The 14,368-nt window shown below is 41.1% G+C and overlaps 1 protein-coding gene across 1 annotated transcript; it reads left to right on the plus strand.

Moving 5' to 3' along the window:
- Nucleotides 1-2,521: 2,521 nt before the first annotated feature.
- Nucleotides 2,522-11,569, plus strand: LOC134201038 (uncharacterized). The gene is made up of 3 exons (XM_062675105.1): nt 2,522-2,526; nt 10,279-10,545; nt 11,503-11,569. The coding sequence occupies exons 1-3, from the start codon at nt 2,522-2,524 to the stop codon at nt 11,567-11,569; spliced, it is 339 nt and encodes a 112-aa protein (XP_062531089.1).
- The last annotated feature ends 2,799 nt before the right edge of the window (nt 11,570-14,368 follow it).

Consider the following 14,368-nt stretch of genomic DNA (forward strand, 5'->3'; position numbering starts at 1 on the left):
GCTAAAATGGATAAAACGTCATGTGCTCTGGAATTGAAACAGGACCTTGGTACCTGTTCTGAGAAGCTCATAACATACTCCTTCAGCGTGCTAGTGGCAGATGGATCGATTGTGTATTCACTTTACGATAATTAATAATATAATTTACAGATAAATATTAAAAGCTCGGGCTTAAATCATAGCAGAGTTGAGATGATACGGATAGCCGCTGGAATCGTTTTCTATGTATCTGTCTATTAAATTAAATATTGCATTCAGAATTTCAGCCTCCGCTTTAGATAAAGTGCTTAAAATTTATAAGTGAAAAGGTTTCTTATCAAATAAGATGTTTTTTCAAAGTATCGATCGGACCGAGACCCCGATCAAGCTACTGATTGTAGACTGAGATCGAAGTTAGACTGAAACTTTATGAATAATAAAAATTGAAGAAATGCATGGCCTAAGGAATGGAGATCTTTTGTTAAAGCGAAAGTTGACATCACAGTCATGCGCATGTCTCTGGAGGTTAAATTTTGAATTAAATTTATATAAATAATGGAATATATGTTATAGTTTATGGAAATCAATCAAAACTACAAATTTTCTATGTCCTAATTGACGTCAGACTCAGCAGCTATGAGCGTGTCGTCAGACCACAAGCTTGCTCACTCGAGGGTGGGCACAGATCCGCGTTACCATACAATGTGCGTATTTAAAGGTTCATCTTGTTTTGTATTCAAAGACGGAGCCAGGACCTAACAGATCGAGAGGAGCGACATCGTACTTGACAAACATAATGCGGTTGATCTCGTGCTTGTGGTTTTACAGTTAACGATTATTCAAACTATTTTCCTTCTCAGAGTTACATTTGTTTCTACGAACACAATTAAGATGCTCACATTCTTTGAATGATGAATAAACATTATTTTACGGATATTAGTGGACAACGGCCGGTCCGGGCTAGTCCTTCCAACGCTACTGATCCTTCGACGTGTCCTCATGGACCAGTTATTAGCGGACACTGCGTGGACCGCGCCGTGCCCTCTTCTGTTCGTCTTCAATTAATATCTCGTGTAAGCCCCAAGATTATAGTTCGTATTTTCTTAATTACTTACTTAAATATTATTTGTAGAGTCCACCTGATTGAAATTGTAATACATGTCATATCTCTGGAACAATGAAGCGGGTGCTTCCAATTAATGAATGTTTATATTTGGTAGCGATCGCTTGTAACTGCGTCGAAACATTGAAATGCGCCGTTCAAATACGTTCAGAGCGGACTCTTCGCCTGATGTGCCGACCTTGTTTCCGGAAAGGTCACGGAATTTGACCTCCCGATACCACTAACAAATTTATTCTTGCCGTTGTAAGTTTAAATCCTAGTGATGACATCTACTTGAAAGTAAGCGTCGAATTCTAAGTAACGTTCGACATGCAACTAGAATTTAACTTTCATTTTAAAATGAAACGGATAAAGCTTAATCCTAAAATATTTTCGTCACATTTTGATTCCAAAACAAGACGTACTGATGGTAGGCGTAGCTAGACATAAAGTAAATACACCGAAATACAATACATACAATGAAGCTTATGGAAAGTACTCAATAGTAGCAGTGAATTGGCTGTGCCTCTCTGAGGTGCAAGAGCGACAGTAACCACTTATCACCAGGTAGGCCACGTGCTCGTCTGTCTACAAAAATCAAAAAGGGAAAAACCTAAATTATACTAAACATATCTTCAAGATAATAATAACAACTGGAACTAAATCATGCACGGTCATCCGGCCCCAAATCAGGATTCACTGTGTTATGGGTACCAGAGACTGACAAACATACTTAAGTACGTTTAATTTTATATGTACATATGTAGATAATAAATACCCAGTTAGAGAGCAATTAAACCTGTTCATCTCGCATTTGCCTGATGTGTAGGAATCGAACCCACGGCCCTCGGCGCAACAGTCGGAGAGCGCTACCTACTACATCGAGTCAGTCAAAATCTTGACTTTAACCGACCGAACCAGAACAATCAGACCGTCGCGTTTAGCGAACAGCATCAACCACAGACAACTATAGACACAGGCAGTTTGTTGACGGATCTTCTCAGTGAGTCGCGGTCCCAATCCGGTGGTGGATTCTGCGAAGCACTACTGTTGTTAGTCTTAGTAAATTCTTTCAGGTAGAGCCCGTGAATTCACGTACCCGTCAGTGCGTAACAGGAATAGCCTCTTAGGCTACCAACGAATAGGGAGGGGAGTACTGTGCAGTTACAAACATGATGACTTTAATCGTTTGTTTGAACAACGTTCGACATCGAGAGCACCGAGCGATGTCGAACGGTTTCGATAATGGTGTCCCGGTCATTTAATACATTACATTACGAAACATTTTTCTACTTATTAAAATTTAAATAAATCGGTGGTTTTTTTACAACGATAAAAATTCCAAGGCTCGCTTCGATGTTTTTATGTCTTTATTATTTTGATTAGCATTCAGTATCAGCTCGCCGGACTCGGAACCATTACAATAATAAGCTCATAAATATGAGGTACGTCACGTGCGTCTTTGCACTAGTTTTAGACAACAATGTTCGTATCGGCTGACGAACTGTGCTTAGGGTTCAAATTGTGAAAGCAGGTATTACTATTTTAATATAAATAAGTGTCACCTGTTACCTAAGTTCATTGTTCATGAACGACTTCTGCAATAAAAGAAGCCCTTCGTATAGTGAGAAATCCGCAAAAGTTAATGATGAATGACTAGCACCAAGATGCAGAGTGGCCCCGGTGTGCCGCCGCTACGCACTCTCCCTGCTCGTCATGATAATTGCTTTATCGTTGCCGCCGCTGACTACTCCCCGAATCCTGATCACGCAGGAGCCAGACACCGTCCTCGCCCTAGAAACGTCCTTATGGATCCATCAGATAATCTTTGCATTAGACGCCTTCAGCTCTAACACTAAGAGCAGGCTTAGGGACCCCGTAACCGTACTCGTCGAACTCGGCAAAGAGGTCGACGTGCAACCTAACCCATGCATCAGCCCGCTGAGTTTTTCGCCGGATCTTCTCAGCGGGTCGCGATTCCGATCCGGTAGTAGATTCATTCGCGAAGCAGTTGCTCTTGAGTTGTTAGGTCTCCTTTGGAGGCGCTCGGGCAGCTGTTAGCAAATCCCACCTCTCCTGTCCGAGCCTTTGCTCACCCACCTGTCCTGGTGAAACTGGAAAGGCCGCCGGCCCTCTTGTAATTCTTCAATCATAAAAAAAGAAGGCCCCCTGCTGCGGGCTGTCGTCCGTCCGCAGCACCGACATGTTCGCGGGGTTTCCCACGCAGTTCTCTGGTTCCGAACTCTGTAGTGATTAAGTATCGGTAGCGTGCTGCAAGCCCGTTCGTGCTGGTGGAGGTTGCCTCTTCCATATTTGCATCAATAGTTTTCGTAGGTGATAGTAATCACATTGTGCTAGCTTTGGACCTCGGTTACCACTTAACACCAATCGGGTCGTGAGCCCGCTCTATATATTTAGATAAGAAAGTAACAGGTTTTTTCTTTTTTTAAATGAAAAGTCGAGGTCTTGCAGTATATCCCCGCGACATTAAGACGCCCTTGGAGCTCAGTAAGTGAATGCACGTAGCTCGCAGGCCTTCCGTGAAGTTCCGCCTTCGAACGACGTGAGGTGAGGCGTCTGCCGCGGTGATGCCAGCGTTGTGTCAATAATTACTCAATACATTAGTACTCCCGGAATGTCATCTAGTGGTTTCACAGACTCGGACCAGTGACATCTTACTTACGTTATTGCGTAATCCTTGACAGCACCGTTAACGAAGAAATGCACCCGCCCCTCTTATAGCTTAATGAGATAAATTTAGGAGATTAAAGAAACAGTAAATTTATTACATGAAATTTACAACAAATTGACAAATAAATTAAAACCATTTTCTAAGTACATTTCGGATAAATATTTTCTCAGAAAACCCAATCACACTTTGGTTGATAGACAGACACCTTAATCCATTGTGCTGTCTCAAGTGCCTACTCCGGTTCTGCCGCGTGGCTCGTGCAAATTTTGTGACATTATTATAGTCCAATGACCTACATACACATTTTATGTACGTGGATCAATCGTTTGCCCTTAAACTATTTCTAAAATAAACTAAGCATTGAAGATGATTCACACTTGAATGTAAATTGTTATTAAATTACACAAAATGTCATCGACTTGGAGGCTCCTTTCAATAATGTAGTTAACATCGCGTCCAAGTACATCGCGAGCTCCGCGGGTCTGATTAATACAAAGTTAACTTACAAACGAACAATTACATACACCTCGACAGAGTAACGTAGAGTAGCTCTCCTGTGGCCGAGCCGTCTCTACATTAACCTACCGCTAAAGACTACTGCAGCGGCTGTACAACATAATGATAGAAACAAAAGGGGACTCAGGGAACTTTTACGGACTTTTAGGGAACTCAAATATGATTTCAGCGCACTTTTTCGTTTCTAAATGAAAAGAACCATTGACAAATAATACAGTTTGTTTGTTTTAATTCCGTCCGTCGCCGGTCGGCAGAATGGTGACCCTGAGTGGTTTAGCAGGCTGCTGGTTTTTAAAGTCCACAAAATTAGACAAGTGAAACATTTATGCGATGATATAAAGTAGTAACCGTGACTCACGGAGATACGACTCGTTTGAAATATCTGGAGTACCTACGACGCATCGTAGCTCAGAGGTTACGAGTGACGCTCATAAAACTTATAGAGCAATTCTCGTTTGGAATAAAAACATCAAAATTTGGCTAGAAGGAAGTTCTTTGAAAAGAAGTAAAGGAAAAAAATCATTAGCTAATACGCTTCCTTGATCCCTAACGTCACTGACGTCACTGGGAAGCAATAGTGGCCCATTCGATAACAGACAACTACCACTTTGTAGCGGGGCCCAAGAGCATTATGCTGTCAATTGATTTGATAATTAAAGATTCTTATCGAGTTATACTGATGGGTTATTAATCGATTAATATTTGTGAAAGTACACAAATGAGGGAAAGTCTGCAAAATTGCGGACCAAGTCACGCCGTCTTGCCTCTGTTCCAAAGAGTCAAGCGAACGAACAAGCTTCGGTACCAAGGGGGAGCGTAGCTCCGTGCACCGGGAGCCTTATATTTTATACGGAGCCCTCAGGGTGCGAGTTATACTTAGACTTATTCAAATAGTTGATTGTAGAGATAATATTTCTAATAAAGGCTGTGAATACTAGGTTGACATCCAGAAATCCCGTGATAGCAAGCACCCGCCAACGAAAAGATACAAAATAATTATTTCGATTAGACTAACAAGTAAACTCACAGTTTTCTATTTGTCATCCGTAAAAAATAAGCAACAACCAATTACACACTTGTTATTCCGCATTAAATTGGATTATTGTTGAACTTTGTGATTTTGTGAGTGGAATGTAATGCTACGATGCATTCATCAAAGTCATTTGAATAAGTCACTTACATTATAGATCTAAATCTGATTATTGCATAAGTTAGTTGTGTAACCTTAATGTTGTACTATGATTTCAATCTTGTATACGTTCAAGTTGAATTCATGGAAAACTCTGAAAGAACTGACCCGACGATTGAAAATTCAAAGTAGTACAACAAATATGTAGAGACGTGCCCTAAGTACCTTCAGAACCGGTGGACCCAAATAGGAAACTTTACGTACGATCAAAGCGATGGCGGGTACATAAATCACAAGCCGACTCTACTCTACGCTAGGTCAAACTACTGGTCTTTGTTCCACTGTTACTAATGGTTTACGAACGATAACCGGGATTAAAAAAGCAAGAATGCAGGCGTAATGTTAACTTAAAAAAAAAGGAAAAGTTAGAGGGAAGACTGTCAGAGATACTTGCTAATTATCTAATGTTTCAAACACACTACCCCGAATAGTATATTTTACAATTAGAGTAATAGAATAGACCAAACAAAAATTATACTGAACTATACTACATTTTGTTATTACCAAATCCCTGATACACCACAACACCAGTCTACACAAATCTAAATGAGCCCATTAACAACAACTCACATCTAAACTATTTTAGCAGACCCATCATTACTTCAGAACTTTGATTTGCTTCCAGCACATACCAAGGTTTACTCTTACCTTTAGCTCTTGAAGAGTTTCGATATGATTCAATGAGAGCTTGTTTCGTTGACAAAAATACGACCCTCATAAGAAGAAAGGAAAATCGAGTACTTCGTGTGAGTATTACAAGTAGTAGTGGACGTTCATCTTGCCCTCGATAGACTCCAAGTCGACCTCGCACTCAGTTTGTTTGGGTCACATTGTTTATTAACGAATTTCGTCTGAGTTGCGAGATATTAGGTGCATTTGTTATATTGATATATTTATCCTCATTTTAATAAAACATATTATATTTTCGATAGATTGATATTTTAATTGAGGGTTCAATAATACTTGCAACAAATAGAGTGATTTTCTTACAGTAGATGAGCAGACAGCGGCAAGGCCTATCAGATGTTATGTAGTCACAGGGTGTAGAGATAGCGCATTATAAATTTTAGCCTCATATCCAATTCTCTTTCGCCTGAAAACAACGTCGGTTCTGTATTCCCCGCGAGGTTGTAGCAGAAACCCAAGTGCGAGCTCCCATTAGCCAGATGTCGGCACCACTACTGCGGGTCATTCACGGTATGTACTGTTTGTAATTGAAAATTAGTCTAATGTACTAGATGGGTGAAAGAATTCACAGCTCACTACCCATTCTTAGTGGTGAAAGGCACAAGTTATTTGTGACTGTTCCACCCTTTGATAGCAAGCACCGGGACATATTTTTGGTTCGCGACAGAAAAAGACAAGGCTATGATGCCTACCCGTGATTTACTGTCAAGTACGTATTTTCTTACAAAAATATGTCAGTCACATCTCAGTGAGATGTGATCACCGACATTGATGTGAGCACACCGGGCGTCTTATTCCCCTTTAGGCCACAATATATTTACTGTTTGAAATATTGGGCCCACTACTAATACGTAATATTTGTAATAGTGTCTCAAAGTTGTAATTAGTTAAGATATACATATATACAAAAGTTTAACAAGTCCCTTCAAGTCTGTATCCCACCACAGATTATGACGTCGCAGTTGAAATCCCCTAGAGCCACTGCACTGTGAAGGAAAATTCTAAGCTAACCTAACGTTGTGTGAACATATTTTCTGCTTGACGTTATCCTCAAATCGATTCGATAAACCAAATTAATAAGATACGAGCAGCAATTTCCATGAAATTAAGGAATGGATGTAGTAAAACTTGTAGAAATATGCTTTTGATTGTTAATTCAAGTATGTGTGAAGACATCCAATATAATCGGGTATTGTATTTTGTGACTTGTGGGTGGTTAATGTATTATTAATATAGTTTCATCATTATTGGTTTAATATTCATTTTATATGTTAGGATATGAGTTTGGTTGTCTCCATTAATGATTAAAAAATAATTAGCTACAAACATATGGTAACAGTTAAGTAAAAAGCTCACCAACATAACTTCATGTGTTTTCAATTTTCATAGTACAATAAGTACCGCGTTTTTGTGTTTGTTTGGATCGAAAAAAATCCACCATTATCGAAGTAAAATCGCTCTAAGTCCCGCGTCACTTTGTACCAAAGTGCCCAATCCTTCTCGGAAGTCCAATAGGATAAGGAATAGGTGAGATGAACTTCAAACTTCTTCTTCGAACAACGGCTTACGGATAATACTCAGCGGTAGGCAGCGGCCTGGTTGTGCTCTTAGCATTGCTTACATCCACGGGCGACGGTAATCACTTGCCATCAGTTTGGCCGTGTTTTTGTCTACCTACAAGGGCAACAAAAAAATCAGTGCAGCTGAGATCTCGACCCTAGGAGATGTCAGTCTCCCTGATGACACGCCTATATTTGTTTCATTAGGATGTAGTTGTTGTATTTATCTACGATATCCCTTGCAGAGTCTCACTCTGTATGCGAGAGTCACTCATCCGTCAAAATACACGTGTCACATCACTTTTTCTTCAGCTTTTTTGTTAGTGATGCTGTTGTGGAGTGCTTCACCCGCGCTCTATGTCCTGTTCTCTTTGTTCACAATAATCTTTACTTATCGTCAATAGAATGAAGTAAAACTGGGCTACTCTTAGCAAAAATAATAATACGAAAATGTTTATTTAAGCACATTAAGTTTCATAATGACATGTACGTAATTGTGCAACATGCGAAACTAATGACCACGTACAATTATATAGGTAACTTTTAGAGTAGAGTGTTTTTTTTTCTACCTATGCTAATAGCCTTGAGAGACTATTTCAGCTTCGCCTTAACGTGTAGATGAGTTCACGAGGCTTAAGCCCGGAGTGTTGGTAACACTGGCCCTAGCAAGAGCGGTGCTTCGCAGAATCTACCACTGGATCGGAAACGCGACCCACTGAGAAGATCCGGCGAGAAACTCAGTGGGCTGTATCTATGGGTTAATTTACTCGTCGAGCCCTTCGTCGCAAGCGACGAGTTTTAGGGCGAAGTCGACTGTTTACCATTCGGTCTACAGGATCGGGAATGTAATTTCCGGCGATCATGACAAGAGTTTTCATGTCGTGCAGCCTCCTCCAAGTGGCGCAATAATGCAGGTCATAATGGATTCGATCCGGTAGTAGATCGAGCGAAGCACTTTGCACTTAGTTAGCAATCCTCTCAGGTTGAGCCCGTGAGCTCACTTAGCGGTTCGCGTGCCCCTAGGCTATCAACGGCTAAGTAGGGGGAAAAAGTCAGCCTACTCTCCTCGAAGGCAAAATCGTCGAGAGTGAAATCCCGAGTGTCAGCGAGCGCGGGGGCTGTGGAGCCGCTGCCTGGCACAAGACACGCAGTGAGGCACTGCGGAGCTGTACCGATAACTGAACAGAAACGGTCCACCGTGATCGATTCCAGAATTAAATGTCATTAATAAACACGTACATTAACTAACATAAACATGTGAACTTTGGATTTTAATTTTCCACAACAGTACTACGAGTAAATGTCGCCCGTTCACGTGGAAGTCTATGTAAATATTTACATTGTGTTTGAATACTCGTACCAGCACTAAAACTTATTAAGATGCCAATTTCAATAGCTCGTCGGCTTATGTTTCTTAGTTCTTGCAATATTCACATTATTCTGCGTTGATTTTAAATTGTGTTTTAAAAGTTTGATTCATTTACTAGTGCTGTACATGGATTGCTGAGCTGATACAGTGTGAGCGAGCATCGCTTTAAGGTAGATCGAAGGTTCATTGTCTAAGCACTGATCCAGATGAAAATCAATCGAGCAGTGCGACGAGGCACACTTTAGTGCCAATGTTTTTATTTTCGCAGGTAATAAGCTTTTAGTACAGTTTTAACGCTGTAAACAGAACGTCCTCAGACTCGGTGGAGTGACGACCCACGCAGGGTGGCTGACAAGAGCTGGATGAGAGAAGCGTGTCGTGCAATTCGAGAGGGCTATGTCTAGCAGTGGATTGCTAAAAGCTGATGATAATGATGCTGATGACACTTTTTTAAGATACCACTATACAATGAAGGATTTTGTTTTGTTTCGTCCGTGGCTGATGATGATGATGAACTTTAAAATGGAATTTATTTCTAGGAATTCAACAATTATATTTAAATGAAATAATTTATTTCCTAGGGGAAACTATTAACTTTAATTTGTTGAGCGCCTAACAATGTAGTGATGCGCTCGAAATATTCGTTAATTGCCGTTCGTGACGTTATTATGACACCCGCCGACCCTGACTCAACCACTTCCAAATAAATTTAAAGTGATTCATTATATTTATAAGGAACGACACGACATTTGATTAATCGTATCGTATACAACGAAAGTGCCAGTATGTACATGAGTTAAATAATCCTCAGTGTAAAATTGTATAATGGACCATTGTAGCGCGTGCCTAATCAAGAAAACTAAGACTAAATATTAAATAATAATAAAAACTGGAAATAAATCATGGACGGTCATATATATAGATGATACACCCCCGACCAAGACCAAGCAGCTGTTCATCACACGAATGTTTGCCCGATGTGGAAATCGAACCCACAACACTCGGCGCAACGGTCAGCATAGCCTATAGGTTAGCATAATTGTATTACAACCACAGAGGGCGATGGCCGTCAGAGTCGTCCGCGGGTACCGCACGATTTCCTACGAGGCGGCTTGCGTCCTGGCCGGATCCCCGCCCTGGGACCTAGAGGCGAAAGTACTCGCATCATTATATCGATGGCGCGAGGAAGAGCGGGCACGAGGCTCGAGGCCCGCTGCAGCGGCAGATCGCGCTGCGCCGAGAGGAGTTCCGTCAAGCATTGGTGGCGGAATGGCGGCAAAGGCTTCTGCGCCCTACCGCCGGCCTCGCAACCGTCGAGGCAATCCGGCCAGTACTCGACGACTGGCTCGGGAGAAGGCATGGCTCCCTGTCGTTTAGGGTGACACAGGTGCTGTCGGGGCACGGTTGCTTCGGCAAGTACCTGTGCCGCATAGACAGGGAGCCGGACGCTCGGTGCCACCACTGCGTCCACTGCGGGGAGGACACAGCGCAACACACGCTCGCCGAGTGTGTAACTTGGGAGGAGCAGCGCCGTGTCCTCACCAATGAAGTAGGAAACGATCTGTCTTGCCGGCCGTAGTGCGGAGGATGGTCGGCAGCGCAGAGTCGTGGGACGCCGTGGTGTCTTTCTGCGAGGACGTGATGTCGCAGAAGGATACTGCGGAACGGGAGAGGGAGATTTCGACTCCCTTCCCCGGCCGCAGAAGATGCACCGGGCGCAGGAGAAGGGCGGACAATGCCCTTTTCCGCTCCCCATGAATGGGTCCAGGGGCGAGGGACTTGGGAAAGCCCCCGCCCCCTATTCGATGGCGCGTGCGGGTGTCGGCGCGTGTCTCTGAGGCGATGCACGAAGTAGCTGAACGCTTCACTACCCCGTGTAGGAGACGAGGCCTAGACAGACCGGACTAGCACTGGTGTGGGGCTGCGGAAGAATTTGGATTCCCGCGGCCCTGCGCGCACGTGTGGGTGGACACCGGGGTGGTTTTAGCCGGTAGAAGTCCGGCACGCTCCTCCGTCTTTAGCCAGGCGGAGGTAGTCCATGAGGATGTCCCACCGAAAAAAAAATAAAAAATTGTATTACAAAATATCTACCTACAAACTAATAGGGGTTAAAGTATGAAATTGCCAGTTTATTGTAACAAGTACTTTGAATTGACATAAAACCTTCATGGTTTGAGAAAAAATGTGCAACATTCGATTGTCGACTTTCAGTTGTTTTTTTATTCAGCTAAGACAAGAAAGATGGATACTTCGAAAATTCGAGTGATTTTTGAATTCGAGTTCTGACGCGGAACTAACGCTGCAGAAACAGCTAACAATATCGATGTTGCATTTGGAGAGGGGACTGCTAATGAACACATCGTGCGATTTTGGCTTAAACGCTTTCGTGATGAATATTTTAATTTAAAGAACGAACCACGTGGAAGAGAGGGTGGAAGCTGATCTGAGCCAAACTACCCCAGAATTAGCAGCATGACTTAACGTTACCTTACCAATAGTATTGACTCATTTGTGTCTATTCAATAAATAAAAAAAATAAAAAAATGGGTGCCTCAATGGGTGACTGATCTGCAGAAACAAACACGTGTTGAAACTTGTGTTACTTTGTTGAATCGCTACAGAAATAGAGGAATATTGGATCGAATTGTCACATGTGACGAAAAGTGGATTCTTTACGATAACCATAAGCGAAAAATGCAATGGCTTAAACGGTCAAATAAAAAGGTAATGGGAACGGTTTGGTGGTCTCAGCATGGTGTTATTCACTATAGATTTCTCCGAGTTGGTCAAGTCAAGAAATAAGTCAAGTCAAGTCAAGAAATGACAGCAGAAGTCTACTGTGCCGAACTCCGAACAATGATAGCAAAACTTGCAGTGAAACAGCTCCGACTCATAAATCGATCTTCACCATTATTGCTCCATGATAACGCGAGACCTCATACAGCACGAGAAACCGTTTTAACTCTACAGAAACTGCAATTAGATACCATTCATCACCCTCCGTATTTGCCAGACCTTGCTCCAACGGACTATAATTTTTTTCGTGATTTGGACTATTTTCTACGTGATAAAAAGTTTTCTTCCCAGGAGGCAGTAACTACAAAATGTTTTCACACAGTTTGTAGAATCTATATCACCAGAGTTCTATCGCAAAGGTATAAATGACCTTCCATCTATACATCTATACATATAAATAAAATTAGAGTCTGTTTGTAATATTGAAATAACCGCTTTTTACTACATGCATATGAATATGTATACGGTACATACACCAAAATAACATTTTTTACAATTTTTGTCTGTCTGTCTATCTGTCTGTTTGTTCCGGATAATCTCTGGAACGGCTGGACCGATTTTGATGAGACTTTCACTAATAGGTAGCTGATGATATAAGGAGTAACTCAGACTACTGTTTTTAGACTAGCTTCACCCCGCGGCGTCACCCGCAGTTATTGTCCTACCGCGCGCAACATGGCGGGACTCACCTATCAATAATAAAATTTAATGTTTCCGCGAAGCGAAGCGAGGGCGGGTCGCTAGTGCCAAATAATCGTAATATGTAAAGGTATTTATTTATAGAGGAGATGTGTGGGTGCTACAGAAATGTCAGATAATACAAATGTTTTTGTTATGAATTAAATCACAATTTATTTGTGTTCTATCATTTACTAAAATATCAAATGTTTTTAGAGCACGTCAAATGTTACAAAGAGTAACTTAGATTTAAGTTGATGAGTAGGTAGATTTCTTTTTATTAGAAATAATCAATATTTTCTAAAAGTGTTCAGTTTCTTTACGTCTGCATGAAGAATCACATAACTCATAATTGGTTAGGTTTCATCACAAAATGTTCAGACTGAAAACGCCTGTTTAACTTTTGTGAAACTTTTACTACCATTACCTCAAAACCATAAAATGTTTTCCGATCCAATGTAATGTGATGTGATGTTTATTTTGTAGGTATTTTGGTGTTTTTTTATGAATATTTTAAAATTTTTCATGATAAATTTCTCAACTTCAAATCAAGGAATGAAAAATTAGAAAGAGATCTGACAGTATTACCAGGCGATTTTGGTAGCGAAGCACTAATGATTTCAGTAATTATTATATTTTATCTTTCATCAATAAAAAGCCTTATGTAGATCAAATAAGATAAATTATCATTATATATTTATTTATTTTATTTATTTATGCACACACAAAAAAGAAGACATAGTACAGAGTAATAGGAAAATTATGTACAAAGGCACTGCTTATTTCTTTAAGAAATCTCTTCCAGCAGACCTACGAGAGGATTATGAGAATAATAATTAAAAGTGATGAGTGTGTGTAGAACAGTTAAAATAACAAATACAACATGAGAATTATAGTAATGCACATAGCAAATATTGGTAAGCTTGAATACAAAATATTATAAGTAACACAGTATATACGAAGAGTATAAAACAATAATCATTCGGTTGATGAGAGATAGAACTGTTTGACCTTGTATTTAAAAACAGAAACAGACTTGCAAACTCGGATGTCAGCCGGCAATGAATTCCACAGTCTGACCGCGTGCACAGTAGAGGAGTGAGAATAGAAATTGGTTTTGTGGGAAGGGAATAACAAGACAGAATGTTGGTTGGATCTGCAGGGAGCATCAGGAGAACGAATGAAAGAGAATCGCTCACGTAAATGTAAGGGAGAAGTGGGCTTATGCAGGATATTGAATAGGAGACATAGTATTCGAGTATTCCTATGAAGGCGTACAGGGAGCCATTTAAGTTCTTTGCGAAAATGAGAAAATTGATCGAATTTTCTGAGATTGTATATAAAACGGATACATAGATTTTGCATCCTCTCAAGTTTATCTGAGAGCTCCTCAGTGGCATCCAAATAGCAGGCATCGGCGTAATCAATTATGGGTAGAATGAGAGCTTGGACGAGAGATATTTTTGTATGCTGAGGTAAGAAGCCCTGCAGACATCTCAACGAGTGCAAGGCGAAGTGCACCTTCCTACTAATCTCAGCAACGTGAGAACTCCACGAAAGATGTCGATCTACAATAACATCCAGGTTTTTAACTGAATCGGTTTTGAGTCCCATCCAAATAAATTGAGGGGAGTATAGGATTGCTGAGTCTACTGCGCAATTGTTTACCCCCTATCATGATAGCCTGTGATTTTCTCGGATTAATGTGCAGACCGTAGGCTTTTGTCCATTCACTGATAGACTTCAGGTCACTGTTCATCGCAGCAATAGCCGATTCAACGTCAGGCTCCGAGAAGTGGCG

This window comes from Bombyx mori, chromosome 22 (assembly GCF_030269925.1).
Source record: "Bombyx mori chromosome 22, ASM3026992v2".
In the NCBI taxonomy this organism is placed as follows: domain Eukaryota; kingdom Metazoa; phylum Arthropoda; class Insecta; order Lepidoptera; family Bombycidae; genus Bombyx; species Bombyx mori.

Bases quoted from the DNA above. Each gene is read 5' to 3' on its own strand.
- LOC134201038 (XM_062675105.1), top strand. The intron at 10,546-11,502 runs GTGCCACCACTG...TTTAATTTAAAG, and splicing joins GACAGGGAGCCGGACGCTCG to AACGAACCACGTGGAAGAGA.